Here is a 26,700-nt window from a genome sequence, read left to right as displayed (position 1 = left end):
AATTTCTACAGTAACTTACCACAAAATGCCCAGTAAAATACCGTAACTTTCTTTTCCGGTTCATTACTGTAATAAACATTCCATTATGGGTGTTGACATTTCATTTACAGTGATTTACTGTATATTTTGAATTTGCGTTGTCTGTTTGAAGGCCTGTTGGGGACCATTTGTTTCCTGGTCAACCAGGCCGGAGTTCCCTCTGTTTAGCATGTTTTTTGGAGTGGCATACTGCTGTTCGCTGACCTGAACAGACACCGTTCCTTCCCTCTGACGGCTGGGTTGGTAGAAGAATCAGGAACCTGGATTGAAACTGTGATCAGAGTTGGAGGAACAGGACTAGGGGTGTGAAAGCTGTTTGTATGTTTGATGTTTCAAACTGTGGGGATCTTTAAATGTCTTCCATACGTGAGATTTGTCAGGACCTTCACCCTGTGTTAAATAAACAGAGTAGACTGCAGGTTTGTGAGACTAAAAATGTTTTTTTTTCATGCAACCCTTAGTTTGACAAATTGCAGTCGACAGAGGATTTCTTGATGATAGCGAGGCCTTAAAAACTAATAGGTCTTTCCATATAAAACAAGGGTAACAGAACAATGACATTGCACTATTATTATTATGAATAATGTAACATTTAGTGTAAAACATAGTTTTCAACAGAATAAAATAGATACAACCAAAGTGCAAAACTGTTGTGCTGACCAAAACATAAAGGCAGCACAGAACGCAACTGAAACACCTTAAAACTTTTAAAAAATGCAATCATTTCTTACATAAGCTTACCGGAGTCATGTAGTTTCCAACTTTAATAATGAAAACACTTATTTACTTTCAGGATGATATTTACCAAATAGAATCCATAAATTACAAACCTACATTTTTCTTATGAGTTTTTTTCTGTTAGGCTATCTATTTTCACTGCTCCCCTCCCTCGCTTTCATTTATTTTGGTCTTCTATTGCATTTTTCCATTGAAATACAGAGCCTATGTGTTTCTGTCGCCTTCATGAGGAATTCTAAGTAATGACTTTTTTTAATAAGCTTTCCGTGATCGCGCACCACCCCACCCCTCCTCCACGCAGTTGCTAGTAGCCAAGGAGGACACGGAGGATTTAAAAAACATGTTGAAGAGGTTCAGAAGAGGTAATCTTGGGTGACACAATCTTCTGAACATTACCATTCGGAGAAACGCAGAGAGTGTGTGTGGAGCTGATAGTCCAAATTAGCTTTGCAGAAACTCATTTATTACATCCCAAATAAAAACATTTTAATGATTCAATGACACTCCTGTTCCTATTAGTTTTGTGATTTGTATGATTAATAGCCTAAAATAATGCAATAATGATTGTCTGCAGGGCGTCATTTCTCACTGACAGGCGCTTCTCAGCGCCCGTGCGCCCCCCGCAGACTCTCTGCGGGACAACACCTGGCTGGGACAGCACTCTGCCTTGCACGAGATCGCGGATGAGCTGCGGCGGCAGCGGCGGTTGCCTGAAACGACGCCGTCCTCTCCGGCGGGTGACCGACCGACTGCCTGGTGGAAACGGCATGGGTGTGTGGAACGTGAGCGAAGCCACATTCCCCAAATGGCGGAGTGAGTGAGGATGCGACTCCCCAGTTCCATCTTTGTGTCGGTGTCTCTGTTCACGGCCGAGACCACGGCAGCGCTCTACCTCAGCTCCACATACCGCTCAGCTGGAGACCAGATCTGGCAAGGGCTCACGCTCCTCTTCACGCTCGTACCATCTGTGCTCGTGCAGCTGACCCTCACTTTCATCCACCGGGACCTCGGCAGAGACAGACCACTCGTCCTGCTGCTGCACATTCTGCAGTTTGGACCCATCGTCAGGTCAGTGCTGGCTTGTTCGTCCCTCACTGTCGTTAAAAACACGGCCTGTTTGCACATAAGCTGCTTACGGTTTGATGAATGCATTGCGCACATGCTGCTGTTTTCATTTTCTCCGACCTTTTGTCTTTGGCTGGCTACATACAAACTGGGTGTGTGTGTGTGTGTGTGTGTGTGTGTGTGTGTGTGTGTGTCGTTGAGTTTAGACATCATACTCTTATCGATATGTTACATGTCCACACATCTGGCAGCCATCGCTGTCTATGTATGCTTATTTCCTTCACAGTTGGATCATTTTCAGCTGATTTCTTCATGACTTCGCTGTCTGAAATCATATTACATCGCATGAACAATCTGACATATTGTTACACACTGAAGGATGATCTCTTTCAGCATATTTGCTTTTTGTAGAAACCCCTGGCCTGACCTGTCCGTGTGCCTCAGCTATAGGAGCCTAATACTGCATAGCAGGAGAAATGGCTGTGGTGCCATTCATCCCCTGTAATAAGTAAAGTAGAGCTGAAATGATTAGTCAATTTATTGATTAGTATAGTATTTTGGTAATCGATTAATCATTTGAGTCATTTTTCAAGAAAAGAATTACAAAAATTTGATTTCAGCTTTTTAATCGTGAGAATTTGAGTTTTGGGCTATTAGTTTTTTTTTTTTTTAAATAATAGTTAGTTGCTGCTGTAATGGGAACACATTATCAGTAGATTTACAGTAAATTAATCTGCAACAAATTTTCATTTTTTTTTTTACCACCGTGCACATAACTGCACGGTCACAGGAATAACATAAAACACGGAGTAGAAAATAAAAAGAAGGCTACATGAATCAAAATAAGGAGCACATTTTAGCTCACAACAACTAACTTACAAAGACAAAAAGGCATCAATGGACAACATGACAAAGAGCAAGACCCCAAACTGGTTACATCATTATATTCCTCATACTTCTACAAAGACAAAATACATGTTAAAAAATGTACAAGGATCCCACAAAATATATCCAAAACATATCCTAATTTCATGTGCAGACACTTTTTTCTATATAAAAGAAGAACAGGCAGTTTTTTTTTACGAGTTTCTGACTTTACTGGGAACAAGAGAATAAACAACAGTATAAACAAAAGCAGAGAAGACATTTATCTCCCAAGTCTGTCTGAATGGATTTGCATAGACTCACTATCGTCTGCTCAATCAAAGCAAAGGTGCTTTGATTAGTTAAGAGATGAACTTTGATCCGAGCCATCCTGGCCTCTGAGCAAAAGGTCCCACTCGGATCAGAGGGAAATGATTCCATTCAACACAAAGGCTGACAGACTTAATTAAATCAGGATTAGTTTTTAGTTTTATATATATATATATATATTAATATATATATATATATATATATATATATATATGTGTACACACATATACACACACGTGTGTGTGTGTGTGTGTGTGTGTGTAAAGATATGTCATACAGTACATAAATCTCATTATTCATATTTCAAGTCCTTCACACTAAGACAAGACAAGAAATGCATAGAAGCATAAATAAAAATCAGATCAAACAACATAATAAATGCACTCACAATTATTTAAAAGTCTGTTGATAAGTTAAAATAGTTTCAGGACAGTCAAAATGTCATACAGAAAAGCAAGAACTTGATCAGTGAGCAACAAAGAGAATATTAGGACAAAATGAGACTAAAGCTGTCTGGTAATCCATTTACTTCTACACATGCTGTCACTACCAGTGCTTATTAAACTGGATTTTTAGTTTCTTTTGAAGCAAAAAGCCCAAATGGTCCTCAGTTCAAGCTTCCAAACAAGCTGTTAATTTGTATCAATTTTGGCTTGACTATGTTCAGACGTTTTATAAGCCCATACAATAGTATCTTCTTCTGCAGTTTATTTAGTTGAATGAATCAATTGGTCAATCAACAGAAAATTAACCAGCTATTTCACTAATTGATCACTTAAGTCAGTAATTTATTATGCACTTCTTCCAGCTCTTCAAATGTAAAGTGTGCTGCCTTTCTCTGTTTTATATCATCATAAATTCAATATTTTGGACAAGTTGGACTGGCACTTCTGGCTTGTCACTATTCAGTAAGCCTTCCACTTGAGAATCTAAACTTAGCAACTGATAGAGATGGTTATATTTTCAACGAGCCAGGAACATCTATAGTTTTTTCTTGGTCAGCTAGCTGAACAGACGTCTCTTGCAGCATATTGACTCCCAAGCAGTGGCCTCGGTGGATCTGACCCTGCCATGCCTGTTTCCCCTCGAGTGTGTTCAGATGATTACTGTTCGGACTTCTACGTCTTTCCTCAGTGAAGAGCAGAACTAAGAATAGCACAGTCACCCCCGGCCCCTTATCCCTGACAACACAGATGTCCGTCTATGCTGCTTAGAGCACAGCTACACTTCCTCTCCTTTTCCACCCAAACAACACTTGTAATACTATAAACAGAGTCATAAACAGAGTTCTTATCATTTTTTGTCATACCAGCAGTGACATTGGTGCTTCCATTACAAAAATGGAGTCTAATCTGTGTGGTATTGTAAAAGTACATTGCTGGCATTTTGTGCAGCTTTTATACAGTTTGAAGTTTACCACCACTCAAAAATGTCTTTTGCTCTGTTGCATCAAGAGACAGTGATATACAGTATATATAGTTATAGATATAGGTAATGCATAGTTACTTCACTTGGAAGAGCTGAAAGAGAAATGGATTAGATGTCAACTATTAAACTAATCACCAACTATTTTGATAAAGTATTAATTGTTTTGAGTCAATTTTTTAAGAAAGTAAAGTTATAAATTCTCTGATTCCAGCTACTGAAATGTAAATATTTCCTTGTTTCTTACTCCTCTTTGACAGTGAACTGAAATGTGTTGTGGAAAAAAAAAACTTTGAAACCCAGCTAGACAGTTCCACTGTCTGGACTTTTCCAGTAAGTAAATTGAAAATCTGTGTCCCACCAAAGTTAATCAGATAATGCAGAGTCCCTAGAAGATTTTGCGAATTTACTGCAAAAATAAATTCTTAGTGGGCCACCTATATCTGTTTAGCGCTGATAGTACCCCTTTGGACAACCAATGTAATTCACTGCCGAGTGGAGGTTGGAAACTTAATCTCCGCTTTAAACACTGTGGGCATGGATTTTCTGAATAGTATTTTCACCTTCACAACTTTTAAATTTTGAGAATTTTAACTAGTAAAGATGTTACTGTTATTGCACTCCACTCATAAACCATCTGACCCGCTCAGCACGACGTTGGGCTTAATCCTCCTGCCTTCGATTATTTGGCATTGATTTAAGCACTGAAAGTTAACCTCACACTTAATTTGCTAATCAGTTCAGCCAGGTTTCCTTGAGTGCACTCCGCAATAACATGCTCAGCACCCTGGTTAAAAGTCCTCTCTCTTGTATTCATACCGATAGATATTGATTTAAACATTCAGGTTAAAAAGCTACGAAATGCGACCTTCTCCATGAAGTAACAAGTTTTTTTTATTATATCATTGTTAACTTAAATATTTTTTATTTTGGACTGTTGCTCTGACAAAACAAGCAATTCATCACCAATGTTGTCACCTTGTGTTATAAGAAATTGAGATGGACATTTTATAGACTAAAACATTAATGAATTAATCAAAGGCATCCCTAAATAGCTACAATTTTCTGTGAAGTAAAACCAGTACCACAGAATGCAAAACAAGAACAAAAGATCTCACGCGAACACATGATTGATATAGCTTAATGAACGCCGTAAACATTAGACCTGTTAAACCTCAGCGAATTGGCAGTCAATGGCAGCATGTTAGCATTTCTCTCAAAGCACAACTGAGCCTGGAACTCTTGTAAAGTCTTGTTTCTGTTTTTTGTTGGAAGCTTCTGTTTTTATGTGACTTTGATCTGCCAATGTGTCGTGTGTTGACAGCAGGAGGAAGAGCCGCTGTGTTGATTGAGCTAATGGCGAGCCTAATAAAGAAAAAGTAAAAAGAATCCCCTGCAAATCAATGAATAATGAGAAGTTACAATATGTGCAGCTGTTCATGGAGTCTGCAGCTCATAACGGTCTCCTGCTGTGGTTGTTCCTGCAGGTGTCTGGAGGCGTTCTGTATCTATGGCAGTGTGGGCCGCGTGGAGGAACCGTATGTCAGCATCACCAGGAAGAAGCAGATACCTCGCGGGGTCAGTCTGAGGAGGTGGAACGGCAGGTGGGGCAGGCGGAGGGGAAACTGTTTACACACCGTGCAGCCTTCGCCCGCACCTCTGTCATTCAGGCCTTCCTGGGATCTGCCCCCCAGCTCACCTTGCAGCTCTACATCTGCATCCTGCAGCAGGGGGTCTCCATTGGAAGAGGTGAGGAGGACGAAAGGTACATGTACTTTAAATGTGTGTGACTCTTTGATGTTACGGTCACATGTACCGTCAATCCCCCGTCGCCTGTCCACAGCTCCAGCATGATGTGGGCTGATCAGTTAAGTGCCATATTGGAAATAAGAGGATGGTGTTTTTATGAGTCAAAGTGGTGTTATGTAACTGCCTCTCTGAAATCAAGGATGGAAAACAGTGTTTCTCTCTGCCAGTTGTTGCAGATCTGGCTGCCCAACTCTTAGTAGGAGCCAGCATTTCTATTACTGAGAGAGACGTAATAAAGGTTCACCCAAAGTCAAACTAGGACATCTGGATGTCAAATTAGGACAAAATAAATAGATGTTATAAGTATAAATCTTATTTCCTCTGCTCCCGGCAGTGTGACACTTCTATTTCACGCTTACTGATTTAACAACCGGAATGTGGTGAATGGGAGCTTCAGGGCCCTTAAGGGATACACTTAAGTTCATCTTAAAACAATAGTCCCCATATGTACATTTAAAAAACCTCTTTTTGCTCACTGTAATTATTCCTACTGTTTGTACTGGTAATTAAAAGTTCCCTTCACAATGTGTTTTCCCATGTTTACCTGAAGTTAATGGAGCCGTCTAGTTAGTCAAATCAAGTGTCATCCAGAGTTCCAGTCTTTTTACCCCCAAATACACTCTTTTTGGTACAATGCCTTCACTGCAGCTCTGCACAGGAGGAAAAATAGGGAATTTCTTACCAACCACATGAGCACTTGAATGTTGTTTTAACCCTCTGACGTTTATTTATAGTATCTTTGTTTATAAATCATGTAGACAAGCTGAGAAAACCAGTTGAAAAGGCTTTTTTTTTACACTGTATCTTATTTATGTCTGCAGACTTTTATTTCTTGCATTTTTCTGCTGTATTTGTGTGTATAACTACGAAAACATTATTTTGGCTGAACAGTTTTATAATAATATTTTAAGTGATCTTTAGTGAGCTATCACTAAATATTTCTAGATTTTAGGCACCAGTGTCATTTTCTATGTATTTATTTTTATTTATTTTATTTTTGCCTTTATTTAACCAGAAAGAAAACTCATTGAGATTAAAAATCTCTTTTCCAAGAGTGTCCTGGCCAAGATAAGCAGCAGTACAAACAACAAGGTTGCAGACATATAACAAATAACATATATCATGAACATAAAACATAAAACACTTTATGCTGTTAATAAATAGTGAGTAACAAGGTCATAAAATATCTAAATTTCAACAATAGTGAATAACAACAAGGATCATCAGAATAATCAATCATAACATCTACAGCCAGTGTGTTCAGCCTCCATGTCATTTAAAAGTACTTTTAAAGCAGCCAGTGAAACCATCTCCTGAAGATTCAGGACAATTTGCAGCTGATTCCAAGCATAGGGGGCCGCGTACTTAAACGCCCCTTTTCCTAATTCAGTCCGGACTTGAGGGACAGATAACAGTAATGAGTCATCAGAACGAAGACAATATCTTCCTGTACCTTTCTTTATGATGTAGGTTTGAAGGTATGGGGGAAGCAGACCAAGCATAGCCTTATAAATTAGAGTGTACCAATGATTAAGTCTACGGGTGGACAATGCAGGCCAACCAACCCGATCATACAATGAACAGTGATGAGTAAGGGCTCTAAAGTTAGTAATGAACCTAAGAGCTCCGTGGTAAACAGTATCCAGAAGTTTCAAGCTTCGAGTTGACGAATGCATGTATATAACATCGCCATAATCCAGCACTGACATAAAAGTGGCAGCAACAAGTCTCTTTTTGGCCTCAAAGGAAAAACATGACTTGTTTCTAAAATAAAAACCCAGCTTCAGTTTTTTCACCAACTGCTGAATGTGAGGTTTAAAAGAAAGAGAATCATCAATTAGGATACCAAGATACTTGTATTGAGATACGTACTCAATCTCAGAGCCCTGAGAAGTAATGATGGGAGGGAGGTTCCGTGACTTTGATTTTGCACTGGAAAACAACATGAGTTTTGTTTTGTCGTCATTCAAAACAAGTTTTAAATCAAACAAGGTACGTTGTACAGTATCAACAGCAAGTTGTAGCTGACAAAGTGCCTGGTTTGGTGTAGATGCAGAGCAGTATATCACAGTGTTGTCAGCATAGAAATGAAAATTTGATATATAATATAAATAGGAGTGGTCCCAGCACTGACCCCTGGGGCACACCCTTGGATACCGCAAGAGGACTAGAAGTGAGACCATCTACCTGCACACACTGAGATCTACCTGATAGTTTCCAAACCAACAAACTGTTTGTTCGGACAATCCGATACTGAAGTCTTTGTTTTAATATTGCATGATCCACAGTATCAAAAGCCTTTGATAGATCTAATGTATGAGAAGTCAGATATTTTTCAAATAGTTTTTCAAAGAAACAAATGTATGTATGAATTCTTTTTTTTTTTTTTTTTTTTTTTAAATGAATCCAAAATCAACCTGAACTTCAGAGGATAGACTTGATGGTGTGCTCATATTTTTGTCTCTCTTTCTCAATCTCAGGCACACTGATGGTGATTTCCCTCCTGTCCATTGTGTACGGCGCGCTGCGCTGCAACATCCTGGCCATTAAGATCAAATATGATGACTATGAAGTGGACGTCCGCCCCATGGCTTATCTGTGCATTTTCCTGTGGAGGAGCTTTGAGATCGCCACCCGTGTGGTGGTTCTGGTTCTGTTCAGTTCTGTGCTGCAGCTCTGGGTCCTGCCTGTGGTTCTGCTTAACTTCCTGGTTTTCTTTCTCTACCCGTGGATACTGTTCTGGCAGAGCCACTCTCCATTCCCTGAGAATATAGAAAAAACTCTGACCAGGGTGGGAACCACCATCGTGCTTTGCCTGCTCACCTTCCTCTACGCCGGCATCAACATGTTCTGTTGGTCAGCTGTGCAAGTGAAACTCAACGACCCGGACCTCATCAATAAGTCCCAGAACTGGTACCGCGTGGCAGTGTACTACATGTTGCGTTTTGTGGAGAACGCCTCGCTGCTGCTGCTGTGGTTCATCTATAAAACTGACTTCTACAAGTTGACCTGTGCCCCCCTTCTGGTGCTGCAGCTGCTGGTCGCCTACGCCATCGCCATCTTCTTCATGCTGGTATTCTATCAGTTCTGTCATCCATGTCGAAAGCTCTTCACCTCCAGCATGCCCCAGGGTCTCTGGAACTGCTCCTCTCTGCTCTGTCTCATGTGCAACTCTGATTCACCACAGAACAGGCCCATGGGAAAGTCACCCAGCCCCACCACATGCCAAGAGACGGCTAATGATGGAGCCCACGACACATCCAGCGACACCACAGACGACATGCCTAATGAAACTATGTATGACATGCTCAATGATACAACAATCTATGACACAAGTAATGAAATAGGCAATAATATATGTGACGGAATCAATGGGGACATTAACCACAGTGTAACCGGCAAGGCTTAAAGCATCACAACCGTTTGACGTGCCATCCAGAGGAGCAACTGACTCTGTAACCTTTTAAGTGCCACATGAGTCCCTCCACGAGTTGAGTTTACACTTGGAATCCTTTCATATATCCATCTCAACTCTGTTTTCTACCACTGTCTATTACTCCTACATGAAGCAAATGTGTCCTTAACTGGAGATGTGTTCTGTCATCAATTGTCTCATCAGCCAACATGCGAACCTGTCATCCTGCAGCCTTTAATACAAAGAAAAACACAGACACTGTTACTTCCTTTAGTTTGGGAGACCGTGTCCACTTATATGCTGCACTACTGATCACATACATTTAAATTGATTGTATTTAATAGTGGCATGGAGGTGTGCATGTGTGGAGCCTCAATGAACTTCTTTGGAGGTGTGGGGGGGGGTCTGTTTTGTATAGGTTTGTTTACTGACCCTCCCCCCCAGTTTAATGGCTGCAAGCAATCAGCCTTTTTACTCCTTGATAAGAGCTTTATCATTAATATGCACTGCTTCTGTGATGTATTTGCGCTTGACGATGAGATGTGAATCTCCACACACAGCCTGTTTGATCAGCAAACACGCTAACTGTAAAGCATGACTTTGGTTCAAATGTTGATGAACAACAGCTGCAGTGATGTGAAATGCTTTATTTGGATGTATTTGCATTTTTCTAATTAATGCTTCTCTATCAGCTCTGCGTCTGTGTGTCTCATTAGTTAGAATATAAACACAAATTGTGTGCACACAAAAATCGATTATGTCTTATTGAATAATGTCTGGTATTTTTGCTTATTTTCAACCTTTAATGTGTGTGAAAGAGAGGGAATGTCAGTGTGTTTGTTTTTGCACCTACTCCTTTTTGCAATGAATCAGCAGAGGGATGACAACCTCGGGTATCAAATGAATGCTCCCGTTTGTACAAATAAGATGAGCCAAAAAAATGTGAAAAATCTATTGTACACATCGGATATCCTCATACAAAGCAAAAGAAAAAGGCATTTAGAAACAAAATCCTTATTAAAAAAAATCTAAATAAATTTATATTTATATGTGAAAATTGTCATTAGTTTTGTTTTTAGCTGAGAAGCAATTGCTACACACAGTTCTGTGCTGACATCTAGTGGACATACTATAGCAAAATTTTAACGTTTATCTCCCTTTGTTTAACAAATCCCTCTGGTTTGTAGAGATCAATACGCATTTAGATGCAAAAACTGGGAATTACTAATACATTTAATGACTGCACTGAAGACGTTCCAATAAATTAATTTATTACAGAGCCTTCATGAACTTAGTTTTACACAAGTATGCCAGGATTTCTACGGAAAAGTTCTAGAAAAAGTGCATTAGTCGTTCTTCCTGGAAATACACGACTAGGAGAGACACTTTATACAAGTAGTCAGTTACTAAAACACAACAGTCAGACTTTTCCTAAATACCAAACTACAGCAACTGTTTTATGAGGGAATGTACTGAAGAAGATGAATGAAAATAGTCTAAAGCCATGCTAGCAGCTCCCTGAGGCTGTACTTAGGCAGAGCAGTGCTTAGAGCTAAAAACTAATGTCAGCATGCTAATCACAAAGCAGAGCTGAGGCTGATGGGAGTTAAGTTAGTTCCAAGTATTGGACAGATCCAAATTTTGACCTGATGATAGCACTAAAGGAAAAGTCGGAAGATCACAACACATCACAAATTATCCTGATGGAGGCTTGAATGTGTGTAGCAAATTTAATGTCAATATATCCAGTTGTTGTTGAGATATTTCAGTCTGGACCAAAGTGGTTGACTGACTGACACTGCCATCCCCAGAGTCTTGCTGCTAGCATTTCTAAAACTAATCAGGCTTTACGTCAAAAAGATTTAGTTCTTTTTTTAACATCTGATGACCAAAGAAGTCACTGCTTCAGGGTTGAATTCTGACTTTGGTCCTGACTAGCAAGATTTTCCTCACACAAACGCAGGCTGTCGACTTACAAACCCCAATTCTTATCCTGACGTTAAGTTGTTCAAGCCTGTGGGGAGTAATAAGCTACTTGTACATACAGAGGGTATCATCGGAGAATCTTCATGGCTTCTTGGTCACCGTGCCATTTCAAGCTTCAGACATGATGGTGTTAGCAGAGAGAGAGAGAGAGAGAGAGAGAGAGAGAGAGGAGAGAGAGAGCAGCTCATAGTGCCACAGCAACAGCAAACACACTGACCACACAGTACATGGTGCGATTCTCCCACCTCACTGTGCAGCTTCCTGAAAAACACAAACAAGCAGTAGAAATTACACAGGAGTAGTATTGGGACTAACCGAGGTATGCACTTAGTGGGACATTTTTAAACTGACAAATAAAATACTATGTAATAGAAACACTGTTTCGAAATTACATCAAACACACAGTACCATTGGTGTTTCTTTACTGAAATGTATTGTTCATTATTGGTCAATACCAAAATCAGATAGTTCCAGATATAAATAATAATTAGATTTTCGTATTTCTGCAAAGTTCGTATACTGCTGCTTGTGTTAAGACAAGATTTAACGTGAGAATTTGGCTTCTTTTAATAAATGAAAAAAGTCCTAAAGTAAGGTACTGTACTGAAACTCACGTATCATATTGACACTGGTACGGAGCAAAACAAAAACAGCTCTCATTAAAAGTCATCTCTCACCATCAGTGGCAGTGTCCCAGTAGCAGGAGTTGGCTGTGTGGAGACCAGCGCTGCTCTTCTGCATGACCGCACAATTCACTGAAAAACATCAGACATATGAGCTCCAAATGTTAATATTACATCCTGACGTGTCATGTTGACTGGCCGTTGGTTCACCTATGTATTTGAACGGCCGTCCTTGTTTTACCAGGTGAGTCAGAGAGTGCTCCACTATACTGGCCGTCCACTGGTTCACTTTACTCTGGTTGTACTCTGTTCCACCAATAACACCTTCGATACACTGAGACAAAACCACAGAGAGAGAGAGAGAGAGAGAGAGAGAGAGAGAGAGAGAGAGAGAGAGAGAGAGACTGTCATCACATCAAAGAGTGGATTCACAATACAATATAGTTTATTAATGTTGCCATGAATTAAAAAAAAGGTACCTCTTTAATTGAGATATTAACCTCGTCGGCATTGAAGACAACCTGCAGTACAATTTTAAAGAAGGAAAAACATTGTTAGTTTGTGTCTAGGTTGTTGTTGTTGTAAAAGAACAAAACCACCAAAAAACAATACATAAATGGACTGATAGTCTCTGTTGACAAAAGAAATACACGAATAAAAACCAAACCCAATAAAAGAAAAAAACTTCTCCGGCCGCGATAATTTCCATTTTAAAATTAACTAATTGATTTATTGCACATGCGACAGGCGGCAGGCCTAGCTGTTGATGCTAAACCTAAGCAGGCTTAAAGTGTAAGTCTGATTTAATTTTGTACATGTTGTTGTAGCAAATTTGGACATGTGCTGCATGCGTGCTTTGAGTGTGTGTGTGTGTGTGTGTGTGTGTGTGTGTGTGTGTGTGTGTGTGTGTGTGTGTATGTGTGTGTGTGTGTGTGGGGGGGGGTGGGGTGTGTGGGTGTGTGGGTGGTGTGGTGTGTATGTGTGTGTATGGGTGTGTGTGTGTGTGTGGGGGGGGGGGTGTTTGTGGGTGTGTGTGTGTGTGTGTGTGTGTGGGGGGGGGGGTTTGTGTGTGTGTGTGTGTGTGTGTGTGTGTTAGGTTTGTTTGCTACGTCACCTGCGTGTATGTGTGCTAATCAGAGGTTAGAAAGGGACTCCCAGGTGAGGGGGATGGAGGAACTAGGACTTGGGAAGCTACACGGGTTTCCAACCTCAGCTGTGTAGGAGTTATGGTTTTAGATCTCGTATGCTCGTCTTTAATCCTTCACAGTCAGTCTTTTTGTAGGTGTTATGTTATAAGATGCATTTACAAAATAAAGGATTAACCTTAAGACAAATGCGGACTTCATTATTTGCACCAGCAAGCTTTGGAAATGGTTTCAATTGTTTTGTCACTGTAACTTCTTGTTTCTGACGTTAATACACTTCTGGGTATATATTGTAGTATAATATTGTAAATGTATAACCGTAACCCTTATGACCATGATGACCACACCCCGATGTAAACAACAGTTAGCCTCAGCTAATGGACTAAGCTAGCTGGTTTAGCTAATTGTCAGCTAACCGAGTCGTTGTGTTAACTGCGGACCTTTCGATAGTTCAATTAAATGTAATTAAACATCAATTCACCTCATCTCCAGAGTTGTATTCCTCCATCGTTGCTGATAAAGAGGTGTGTTGTCGTAATTATAACCGGTTCAGTTGTGGTTATTGTTCCTGTTTACTTCCTGTTGTAAAGAGTCAAAGAGCTCAGAAAAGACATTTCTGCACTTCCGGAAGCTGAATACTGTTTTTTATTTTGTTTTTATGATGTCGCCTCACTGTGGTGGAAGTGAGACACTACAACACTAGACCAGCATCAACATCAGAAGGCGCATAACTCATCTGAGAAATACTGAAAATGTCTGTCCTCACAAGTTTTATAAAATAGTTCAAACAGCAATAAATTGAATTGAAACCTCCACTCATGATTAAAAATTGTTTAAAAAAAGTAGCCTACTATTTGTTTTATTTTTTCATTTTTATTTTACTATAGCGTATAGGCTATATCAACCAGTAGTCCAGTTATAATAATATGTATAATAATCATAGCCAGACTGTAAAATATTGATAATGCAGTTTAATTGGGTCATTAAGTGTATTGAATAAAAACATAAGAGGAACAACTGCAGAAACTGTCGCATTGTCAGACGATTTGTGAGGATTGCGTGTATGTAGGCTCACACACACACCACACACATACGCACACACACACACACACACACACGCACGCACGCACACAACACACACACACACACACACACACACACACACACACACACACACACACACACACACACACACACACACACACACACACACACACACACACACCACACACCACGCCACGCCCCCTCCTGTCGGGAACACCTGGCTGAGGATATCTGCCTTCAGACGGTGCCGAGGCGCACCCACACACTCACGTACGGTCCCTGATCCCTGAGCGAACTCTCCCAGCCAGCTGTGCTCATCTGCCGGCTCCTCTCCGCTGTCCGCAGCCGCCAGGTAAGACACCGCCGCTCTGCAGGTCAACCGGCAACACGCCGGGACGCCAAACACCGCCGTGTTTCTGGCACATATAGCACACTCAGCCGCTGCTTGCCGTTACAGTTAATGTTGTTGCATTTGAGTATTGCTTATTGTTTTGGGGGGTGGAGGAGGGCTGTCTGTCCGCCGTCACGACCACGACCTCTGAGGATTAGTCACACATCAGCAGGACCAGACAGCCCCACTTCCCCGGCAAAAGTTAAGCGCGTTTTGGCAGGTGCAATGCAGCAAAAAGCTAATTTCCTTGTCTTTTGTCGCCTCTGGCTGGATTCGACGGTAGATTAACCTGCAGTCAGACTCAGTTAATTTTAATAATATGATGAGAACACGGTGCATCAATTAACTTGCTGATTGAGGTTTGAAACCAATCGTGTCATAATAAGTAGGGCAGTGGGTTTGATGTAACTTTACCTTTTCGAATATGTTATAAAGCAAAGTGACTTTAGGTTAATGGTCCAATTATATTTCAGTTGTTAATTCACGCTGACCTTGTCTGTGGTAGTTTCATCTGGATTAGTCAGGATATCCCGGGGCTTTACAGGGAAGACTGGTGTTACTGAAGAGGTGACCGACACAGTGATGCTGCTAAATGTCTTTAGAGGTGGTTGGATATCTGGCTCAACGTTCAGTAGGTGCATCAAGCCTGGAGAGGTGTAGCACTCTGAGGAAGCAACATGCTGACCTCATTACAATGCTGCTTAGCCTCAATTAGTTGGTGTTGTGTTTGATGCTGCCACTCTCAGCAGAGATGTGAGATCAAGTTTAAGATAAAAGACATATGACGCTTCTTTTGAAGATGGTAAGATGTTGTCAGCTGCAGGATTTGAAGCCTTTATTCAGGAACCAGAAGTCGTGATAGGAAGGTTTGAGTCTGAAATACATGATGAATGCAGGATGCAAAAATGACAATTATAGTGTTTGGGTAGACTTACTCTATCTGTAAAGTGTCTCAAGATAAGTCTTGTCATGATTTGATTCTATAAATAAAATTGAATTGAATTGGAGTTTGAAAGCAGTTGTTGCAAAGGGGGCGACGACTAGCCCCCCCAGTAAGAGTGTGCGCCCCATGTTGACTCCTTTGTAGCAGCCCGGCTTTGAGTCCGACCTGCGGCTCTTTGCTGCGTGTCATCCCCCATCTCTCTCCCACCTTTCCTGTCTATCCACTATCTCTTTCTAATAAAGGGAAAAAATCCCCCGAAAATAATCTTAAATAAAGATACTTAAAGGAATAGCTTAGAATTTGTAGGGAAATACGCTAATGGACTTTGTTACAGTCAATTAAATGAAAAGATCAATACTACTCTCACATCTGTCTACTCCTCTAACTCTCTCGCCAATAAGCGTTTTTTGCAAAATGTTTATTGTCTATTTTTAAAGGATTGTTATCACTTATCAAAAATACTACTAGCATCAGTACTAAATTGCATGTAATATTTAGTTAAATTCTGAGGTAAACTCAGATTGATTTTGGGATAACACATGGATTAATGGACCAGTGGACTAATTCAGCATCAAGGTTCAGTCTTATTTACTGTAGTGATTTGGGAGCAAGTGTTATTTTAAGCAACCAATGTAGTCTGAAAAGGTCAATTCAAATCATTAAAATGGCTATAAGTGGCTACTTACACTGACAAAGTAGCCACAGACAATATCAGTGTTTTCCATCATCCATCAGTCCTGTGTGACTGGAGACGGGTGTAAATTAAAACAAAGCAGTTGTGCTAATGAGTTAAAATAACACCCATTATACATTATCATTAGGTGCATTATGAAATCCTGTGAGTGAATGTGGTATTAGAATAAGCAGCCTCTTGAAGGTTGAGCTTTCCCAAAAGAAAAATATTTGATCATCTCTGACCAATTTTACATTGCTGTTTTTCTTTCCCCATGAACAACAAGCCTTTGCTGCGTAAGACACACCGCCGTTCTATCATTTGTCAAATGTGACGCTTGTTTAAATTGGTTCATTTGGCTCCTGTAAGCGGTAGATGCAGTATCTGCTGAGACTGTTTTATCATTGTCACGGCGAGAATGGCTCCCTAATGATAACCAAGCTTTTATACAGCTCACACACACACGGCTGCTTGAGGGGGAGGAGAGAGGCCAGGGAAAGAAGGGATTCCCTGATTTCTCTCCATGCAGGCAGTCAGAGCTTGTCAAGTGAAGCTGAAAGAAGCCCTGGGGAGTGCAGTCACACAGCATTAGAGGTCTGCATCTTCAACACACTGTGTGTGTGTGTGTGTGTGTGTGTGTGTGTGTGTGTGGTGTGTGTGTGTGGTGTGTGTGTGTGTGTGTGTGTGTGTGTGTGTGTGTGGTGTGTGTGTGTGTGGTGTGTGTGTGTGTGTTGGTGTGTGTGTGGTGGTGTGTGTGTGTGTGTGTGTGTGGTGTGGCATATTATTTCTGCGACAGGCTGCAGCTCATGGTGGCAGAATGATGTCCTCTGACCTATAAAACCAAAACACTGACTATAAATTAGGTCATAACTGAGTTAAGACAAGAATCTGAATTTTTGGCAGTATTTTATAATTATTGACAGCACTATCTGTTGTACAGTTTTCCTTAATTGTATGCTCTCTGCCTTTTAATGGAGCAGTACTGTTGGTAACTCCTCTGTCTTCCACATAAATCCTGTCCACTCCTTTGTATTCTCACAAACACTGAACAGGAAATGTGCAATCAAGATGCACATAATAGTCTGCCTTTAAAACGTGAGCCACATAAAATATTACCTTATTAAACCTACTGTAATCTGCATGATTATTTCCAGATTAACTCTGCTGATGAGCCGAGCTGCGGCAACAAAGCTTATCTGTGCTGCTGCATTCAATAACGTCTAATCTCTGTTGTGCCATGTTGTGCAGGGTTTCCCTCCCTCCCACTCATTGATGCTTCTTTATCCATGTCTCTCTAGAGCATACCTCTGTTTGGTATGCAGCCTATAGCCCAACGCCGGCTCAGAGATGCATCGCATCCTAGTGCAATCACGGCTGCATCGATGTAGTCAGTGGAAGCCCATCCACGCACAAGCACTGCACATGTGGGAGGGCGGAAAAAATGGTTTTAAAAAAGCAGAAATGTAATTTGGAGGCAGCGCTGAGAGGAATGATTCAGTTGGGTAATAGATTGCTGGTCAGGCAGGTGCCTCTGTATCGCCCACCCTAAACCTGTAATGTGTACGGACACATGCCATACACTGTGGTAACTCTGGGATGTTTAACTGCACCTCAGAGGGGCACAGTGGGCTGTGATGGGATGATGGGACTCTTCAACCTTCAAATCAGGCGAATGTGTGGATGCACACATGCTCAAAAAAAACCCTTTAATTTAAAATGACATCATTCATATTATTATTTCCCAGCTCCAGTATGTTGACCAGAGTGTGCTGTGTGGAAAAGTCAACACAGCAGAGGGTACATCAAACATTGACATTAATTAGATGCATTGTTAGCAAGTCATGCACATCAAGGTGTTTAATCAATAAATATATTTGAACAGACTTAGGACGGCTGTAATGGGATGAGAGGGTGTCATAGCCACTGTGTTATGCAATTATAAACTGGATTGATAACAGGCAAAATTATTTTGTTTCTTATTAAAAAAAAAAAGTCCAGTTTAAATAAATGAAAGCTTGAAGGGTTATTCTGGGAAGTGGGAATAGTAGTTTAACAAAATAAACGTAACTCAACGTCCAGTTTCCATCTTTCAGTGATTTGGATTAATAAGACATGTAATGATATTTTAATGTCTTGATTAGAAATCAGTAAAAAAGAAATGATAAACATGACTAAGAGTCTACAGCCATGCAAGCGGCTCTGTGAGTAACTTCAACATAATGGTGCTTTAAGCTATTGCTAACAGCATGCTAACAATGACTACGCTATAGTGTTAAGCAGCTATCATGTTTATCGTGTTCATGTTCATAGTATAGCGCGTTAGCACAGGATTGTGTAAACGTTTACATTTTGTTTAAACTATTAATTAACACACGACAATAGTTGACCATGATGTCTCTATTTGAGAAATATTGTGATGATACATTTCCATGTAGAGATGATAAACTACAGTGGGTAAAACGCTAATACAAGGTCAAGTTGACCTTCTTTCAAGGCATTAGAGGACATTTTGTTCTTCATGAGGTCAAACCGAGCGCTTTTATTCGTTCGAGGTAGGTCACATACTTGATGATGTCATTACAGGTGGAGACACATCTGTAGGAGTAATAAAAACATCTGAGCGTCTTTCACATTTTAATTGCATAATCTTGAGCATTAATCATTAGTTCCAGTAGAATTTTTCTTTTGACCTCGCCTATATTTGTTGTAATGGGCGAAGTCCACATTGAAATGTCTGTATTCACTGTGTTGGTTCTTACCATTGAGCTGACCGACTTGGGGGGGGGGGGGGCGGTAGCCTTATATTTACTCAGAAATCAGAATTTAGAAACAGGTTTAGGTAGGTCTTTTATTTGCATTTGCCTTTGTGTTGTTGTGCATGACAGTAAAAATATAGAATAGAAGAAAATACAATTACCGCGAAAAGTTATACAAATACAATTTACAATTAACATATGTACATAAAGAGCTATATGTGAGAGTGGTATTGCTTTTCTCATCTAACTCCAACAATGTGACAAAGCATGTTTCCTAAATGTCAAACTATTCCTTTAATTATTGACGTACTATCATGTATAACTTGCAGACATGATGCCGAAAGGATTTTTCACAACCTGGCAAACCTTGAAATTGTTATTATTAATGGCTCATGACTAATCTAGACATTTTTTTATGAATGTTAATAAAGCCATTACTACATCTTTATAAATGGTGTGTTATCAGAAAGTGCAGGGAAGCAGCTAGTCGTGAAGTCCAAGTTGCTGAAGCATCTCTGAAGGCTTTAAGTACATGAGAATTCAGTAATTGTCAGGATGCCCTTTGTGTGAAAAATGTCAAAGTTTTAATTGGCAGGTGCATTTTTTTTTTGCAAATGTGTGGGTCGTTGAAAGCCCGCATGTAGAACTACTCTTGTTTTGTTGTTTAGAATTTTAGTTTTACAAGTTCTGTGTTTGAATGAATGTCATAACCACGTAAAATGTGTTCAGCAATATGGTCCTTTGCAAATAAACTCTATTGGCTTTTCATCAGTTTGGAAAAAAGGTTACAAAGTGGATACCGGAAGTTAATTTGCCTTAAACATTAGCTTGTGCTTAGCTACAGGATCTTTATTCATCGATCCGTGCTGGAGGCTCAGCTAGTCCAGGCACTTATCTTTCCTCCAAACAATGAATTTCATCGTGCATCTGTGAGAAAAAAACATTACAGGTTCAAAAGGCTTGAAACTGGTTTAATATCCTGTGTGTTGCTGTTGCCGATGCTATGCACCTGTAACCCACTCAAGAACAGAGTCAACAGAAATGTAGTTTTGACCAATCGGAGGTGGTTGTGCCAGACTACCTTTGGCTGAGTCTCTATCTAATCTGTCAGAGGGAGAGGAGGAGCGCGGTTGTGAAGTTGTGAAGTTTAACGTTGGTAGTTCCCAGAGAAGAAGTTAATAATTGCATGGTGCAAGTTAGAACCCAAACTGAAACGTAAACTAAACTTGTTGAATGTTAGAACGTTGTGTCAAGTTGGTCGTTATTACTGTGACTTGTGAAGTGTCAGGTTAAGTTCCATCAAAGTGTTAACAGTGTCAAAATGTTAGCTCCGAGATTATCAGATAATGCAATTACTGATTTAGCAGGTTTTCTTTGCATGGCACTGTATCCGTGTCACATTCTCAGTAGGGGCTGAGCCCCCCTAAAGGTCTGATCCTAGAATTGCCCCTGCTTTGATTAATTGTAACACTGTTCTGTGTACACACACACACACACACACACACACACACACACACACACACACACACACACACACACACCACACACACACACACACAGACCGTTTTGGAGGATTCCCTTCTCTCCTTTAGCTGGTCGTGCATTAAAAAGAAAAAGTGCAGCAAAATGTGGCAGGCAAGCAGCCGTTAAACGGGAATGAGTACTATGAAATATTCAGCCGTGTTGGTGAAAGGAGAGGAAGCTGTTTATAATTCAAACGTCTCTTTCTCTGTGAAGAAGCAGCAGAGACCACGACTGAAACTGGGTTAATGAGATCCATTCTCGTACTAATAACCTCTCATCTCTTGTTCTTTAAGTGCTCGTAGTGATAACACTGAAATCTTTAACACGCTGAAAAACTATGGTTAAGGGTTTTTCTGTGGAAAGATGCATCTCATTAAAGATCACACATAATCTTATTTTAAACACTTTAGCTTAGTTTTATCTGTTGATCATTTCTGACAGAGTTCCTTAAAGATCCCAACAGTTTTTTTTGTTTTCAGATACTCTGAAATGAATACGGATGTGTTTATTCAACAACCAGACTGCCTTCACTTGAACCATCTCACAGTTTCTATCATAAACCTAAACAGTGCCAGATTTCTGGCGAGAAGGCTGACTGTGGCTCGAAATCTGGGCCATTTCACTGCAGTTTTTGGCAGAAGAAATTAACTGTTTACAATGTGGGCATGGGAAGAGAGATTATGCTGAAGTATGTTTGTGGCTCTTCCGTCACCTGACCTGTCTCACAGAAAGCTTGTTACCCGCACGTATAATCACATAAAGAAACTAGAAGGGCACTCAGAGAGTGCAGACCTTCACCAAAGCACGTGCTGTCTCACACTCTTAATGCAGGGTCGATTTTCCAAGTTTGGTAGCTCATTTTACTATTTTTCCAACACTACATGAATGCAGCACAAATGCCCTATCTAGCAATGTTAACAAAAGGGAAGAATTAGGTGGGTGCGCCTATAGTACTATACGATTATTAGACTATGAAATATGCCACTTCTGATATGTTCATATAGCCTACTCAAAACAGACAGGGCAACCTAACGCAGACAAGTTAGCTTACCGTTTTTAGGTGATGTGCCATGTTTGTAGTCGAGCTGAGATATGCAAACTGTTACTTGCAAACTGCATTCAACTTTTTTTCCGTTATCTTTTTTTGTAAAATGCTGCCACACTGCCGATGTCTTCGACGTGGTAGAGGAGGACGGACTGTAAATTAAATACGCACAATTAAATAAATAGGCTTTCTAGCTCTTTCTTCAATCTGTCCCCATGGGTCGGGCTAATCCAAAAAAAAGGGGGTGTTCTGAAGACAGACTGTTACCTGTGAAACAGGGATGCTTTCCGCCCACAGACCGTAACGGTCTATGCTTCCACCTGATGAAAAAATCGACCAATCAGAATTTTGGTCGAGCCAGAACGTATCGACCAATAAATCGACTAGTCGACTGGGAGATTACAGCCCTACATGTTAGCATGCTGATGTTAGCATTCAACACAAAACACCACTGTGACTAAATCAGATGACATGGCTGTAGATTTGCATACCAGAAACATTTTAGACATTTTGGAATAATGCAGAATTTAAGGATTGTTGGTTGTTGATTGGCATTTGTTTGAAGAGTGCTATGATAGTCCCAATATTCTCTGCAATATATGAAATTTTCAAGGCTGTAAAATTTGGAAAGCCTGTTTTAAGAAGACTCTTTGTCGTGCTCCGCTGGCTTTAAACTTCACAGAAATGAAATTGTCTGAATCCTTTTTTTATCTTTGGTGCAATTTTAACATGTGAATGTTTTATTACACAGCAGTGTTAAATAAAGCAATTTCCCAGAAAATACTAGCTCCATGCTACAGTGACCACAGTACTTCTGCTGTGTTTTGTCTGCTTTACAAGGAGGAGAAAGGACTTTCTTTTTTGTATTTCTCACACGATGAGGTTTTGTTTGATGGGAAATAAAGCTTTATAAGGACACCTATCTCACATTGAAGCTATCACTGAACACCTGATTTAACTTTCTTGCTCCATCTCCCTTTAAGTCCACATCTGCTTTTCTCTTCCTGGTAGTCTTTTATTCCTCCATTCACACCCAACAACAAGACCAAATCCTCCATTTTCCATCTCTGTGCGTCCTCTCTGCTGGTCTGTTTGGAGGAGTGGCAGCCTTTTCCTGAGCCCACACTGCCCTTTCCTCTTAATTAGTGGGTGAAATGACACAAACAACTCATCATTGTGAGGACAACAACGCAGCATTCCGATAATACGGATACAGGAGAGTTCAATGAAGGTGAAAGGAGCAGGAAATGGAAGGAGTGGTGGGAGTATACCGGAGCACAACTGACAGAGAAGCACTAGATTAGGTTCATAGAGGCACTAACTTTGTCGGTTTGTTTTTCCTATTTTCTGCTCCATTGAGCCCTGCAGGGAACTATGGAGAACAGCCAGCTTGATAGGTCATTACTGGTGACGTCTCCTGTGAGAGTTATAATGTTAGGGTGGCTGCAACGTGTACTCCATGGCTGTAAGGGCAGCGTTTTAGATTTTAGCTGGGGTTTGGGCAGGACTTAAGCAACAGTGGTGGTCAAACAAAAAATAAAAACGGCAAGGGTACACAGAGAGTGCAGACCTCCGCCAAGGCATGTCCTATCTCACAGTGTTAATGCAGTGGGAGTTTTTGCAGTCAGGAACTAATTATTCTGATAATTCTCACACCACATGAATGCAGCACAAACATCCTATCTCTCAATGTAAATGGCACAGTCACAAATCTGCCCCATGATTTGGATCCACTTAAAAATGTAATTGCTTCTTCCTTGGCCCATGTTACACCCTTCCACCAAGGTTCATGAAAATCAGGCCAGTAGTTTTTCTGTAATCCTGCTGACCAACAAACAGACAAACCAAACCGAAACCATAACCTCCTTGGCAGAGGTAACAACTAAATTTAAAAAAACAAACTCTTTGAGTCTTTCTCTTTTTCGTAATTCTTCACAATAGCTGTCACTTATTGTGTCTACAAACGAGTGCAACACCATTAATGCCTTTCAGAAGAGACTGTCAGTAAGTGTGTGATGTTATCCCCATTTGAGCGATTATGTCATGCCCCTCTATAGACGGACAGCTTTTCATCCCCTGGCTTTGAGTGAGACTGTTCAGAGCAACGACAAACACTTTTGCCTTGAGACGCAAGAACCACCTAAGCCTTCAAAAAGTCAACCTTCTCTCCTGTGCTAATACTCATCTCCAGTCCAAGCATGCAACATTTGTAGACGGCCTGTTTAGTAATTAGATTTAAGGATTGGCTGCTATTATCGTGGATCTTTCTCTCAGCTGCAGTTTGACATCCCCACCCTCTCTGTAGACTCATAATCAGAGACAAAAGGCCAAATCTGGCGAGGACAGAATGCTAGTCACCAAAAGGCTTGACGGAGAGGTGAGTTATTGATATCGCCGTCTGAAGTCCCTTCATTATCTTTGAGCCAGCCAAGTAATTAAGGTTTCAAATTGGATTCTGATTGACAAACCATGATTGGTGCTGAGTTATTGACACGCAGAAAGTTCAGAGGATGAATGTCCATACTTGATTGACAGTAACACGGACGGTGTGTCTGACAGGTCTCCAAGAGAGGGTTATTAGTATGCTGCAGTGGTGCGGATATGTTATCTGCCCTGGGGGGGGGGTGTTATGAAAGGTTTCAACCAGAGCTCAGACCTTCAGTTGTGTGTGTGTGTGTGTGTGTGTTGCGACAAAGCAAGAGACTGAAAATGAGCAACAGACAGAGAGGTCACCACTTCAGTGAAAAGTACACACAGGCAGGGAAAGTTTTCCACTTGGACAAACACGTCATGTATCATTTAACGTGTCTCTTCCTGGAAACCTCTCCAGTCTCCTCCAGCATGCCGGATCTCATCTCCTGCTCCATGTGAAGACGATGGCCACCTATAGATTCCACCTTGCTGGCTGAGATGGCAGGATGATTCTTATTTGCTTCATTTCCTTTACGTTCAGAGCAGCTGTGTGAGGTGGAAACCATTTTGTCTGAAACTGCACAGCACTCTTTTGTAAAAGACACAAAGCATCTCGGTCACTGCTTCATAAAGAGCGCTCTCAGTCCGTTGTCTGTTGTAGACTCACTGCTGGTAAATCTGATTGGCCTGACTCGCTGGTATATACAGTATGTGAAGAAATCTATCTTAAGAGCTTTACGTTCACGTAATCTTATCCTCTTACTTAAAGCAATTGAATTTTATGTCTGCTGTGCTTTGATCATCACTACACCTGTCATGGTCACAATATATCCCCCTGGATTTACTCCTTTAACCATTTAACACCCCGCATGGCTTAAACTTCCATTTTGCACTAGAGCGCAGACCTCCACCGAGGCATGCCCTCTCTCACTATGTTAATGCAGTGTGAATTTTCCCAGTCAGGGACAAATCTTTGTCACCAAATGAATGCAGCACAAATGCTCTATCTCGCAATGTTAACAAAAGTGAAAAAATAAGCTGTGTCAGGGATTTGAATCCTCTCCAAAAATGATTGTGTTCTTCCTTGGCCCATGCTACACCCTTGAAGGCTCAAATGAATGTGCAATGTGAAAAATGTGTCACTTGCATTTACGTCCTTGGACAACTTAAATGGCTAAAAATACTGTATGATGTAATACTATATCCATTAAATTTGGATTTAGAGGATAAGTCTGGTGGTATTCTACATTTTTGTTATTTCTAACAAGACTTCCCTTCTTTGTATGTGGCTCTCAGCCCAAAGCCCAATGGTCCCTAATGTAAATAAGTAAGTAAGCTACATCAGGCAGACAATACTTGTTAACAGGATCAATTGTTGTTGGGTTTGATCTTTTCACGGGAAGAATACAGATATAACCGGCGACTTATCATTTAATTACCTTGAATGACTTTTGGCATCTTCCACTTCCATATTATTAAGCACCAAGACTGATATATTTGACCTTTAGGAGATTTCAATGATGAGTATATTATACAAGTTAACTGGTAATTATGGTAACTCCCACATTGCATGACTGCAGCAAATGCCTGATGTTGTTGGGTGTTAATAAAAGTACATAGAGTCCAGAAAACACCCCTACTTGTATAGTAGAAAATACCAAAGCAGAGATACATCATATTAGAATATGTTCTGTTCTCTGCTGTGTGTCATGGCACCGGAGCAACCAGCTGTGAGATTTGTCAGTATGGACCTTTGTTGATTAATAATTAATGTTTTCTACACTTAATGCATGTCTGCCATTGTTTAAGTGTGTGTGACCCATATAAAAGCCTGTGTTGGCTGGCAGCCTTGTGCAGAAGGAGATCTCTGGCTGAGCTGAAGTGACCTGCTGTTTAATGGTCACAAGAGAGGCTCTCTGCCACTCATCATCACCGACTACTGCCGTCTCACATTAATGATTCAGGAGGAAAGCGTACAGCATCCTGTGCATTACCACATGGGGATTTAAGGGTTATACATTAACACAAAGGACAGTAGGTCCTTGCCGGAATAAAGGTTAACAGACTCATGCAACTGTCTGTTACATGGAACTGACAATTTGCTTAATTTATTAATGATCTGGACATGCCGCTCTTCACACAGTTGCCACCTCTGTCAACATTGTGTGGTAGTGAACATGCTAAAAAATAAATAAATGATCTCGAAAAGCCTCAGCCTCCGGGATGATGAAGATTCTGCTGATACAAGGTGAAAGAGCTACCGTATGATTTATTTACTATCTTTAAGACAACAAATATCTGTGCTGCTGCCCCACTCTGAAATAACAAGACTAAAGCTAAAGTAGAAGCTAATGAATTTTCTTTTTAAAGAGGATGTAGATGACCCTTTTTTTCTGCCAGTCAATCACACAATTTGCTGCTTAACTTTGTAAGTTAAGTTGGATGGATCATAAGTTGGATGTGGGCGTAAACT

General features: G+C 40.5%; 3 protein-coding genes across 6 annotated transcripts in view; 2 read left to right on the top strand and 1 right to left on the bottom strand.

Moving 5' to 3' along the window:
* Positions 1–1,382: 1,382 nt before the first annotated feature.
* On the top strand, positions 1,383–10,687 carry xk (X-linked Kx blood group (McLeod syndrome)). The gene is given in 4 exon segments (XM_032529213.1): positions 1,383–1,845; positions 5,949–6,034; positions 6,037–6,210; positions 8,751–10,687. Coding segments are annotated over 4 exon segments (1,434 nt in total). The 5' UTR covers positions 1,383–1,600; the 3' UTR covers positions 9,680–10,687.
* Positions 10,688–10,935: 248 nt separating this feature from the next.
* On the bottom strand, positions 10,936–14,083 carry LOC116697807 (dynein light chain Tctex-type 3). Of its 2 annotated transcripts, none has more exons than XM_032529288.1 (6): positions 13,921–14,083; positions 12,774–12,815; positions 12,505–12,628; positions 12,349–12,426; positions 11,841–11,932; positions 10,936–11,805 (listed from the first exon to the last, which is right to left on the bottom strand). In XM_032529288.1, the coding sequence occupies exons 1-5, from the start codon at positions 13,945–13,947 to the stop codon at positions 11,856–11,858; spliced, it is 348 nt and encodes a 115-aa protein (XP_032385179.1). In that variant the 5' UTR covers positions 13,948–14,083; the 3' UTR covers positions 10,936–11,805; positions 11,841–11,855. The 2 variants fall into 2 exon arrangements, with proteins under 2 accessions (XP_032385179.1, XP_032385178.1); XM_032529287.1 differs by having other exon boundaries at positions 10,936–11,820; positions 11,852–11,932.
* A 580-nt stretch (positions 14,084–14,663) lies between these two features.
* Positions 14,664–26,700, top strand: part of sytl5 (synaptotagmin-like 5) — a 35,578-nt gene continuing 23,541 nt past the window's right edge. For all 3 annotated transcript variants that reach the window (XM_032529169.1, XM_032529170.1, XM_032529168.1), the window contains exon 1: positions 14,664–14,835. The gene's annotated coding sequence lies outside the window, so the exon portion shown is untranslated. The remainder of the gene's footprint in view (positions 14,836–26,700) is intronic.

This window comes from Etheostoma spectabile, chromosome 11 (assembly GCF_008692095.1).
Source record: "Etheostoma spectabile isolate EspeVRDwgs_2016 chromosome 11, UIUC_Espe_1.0, whole genome shotgun sequence".
Lineage (NCBI taxonomy): Eukaryota > Metazoa > Chordata > Actinopteri > Perciformes > Percidae > Etheostoma > Etheostoma spectabile.
This window is presented reverse-complemented; position numbering and strand designations above follow the sequence as displayed.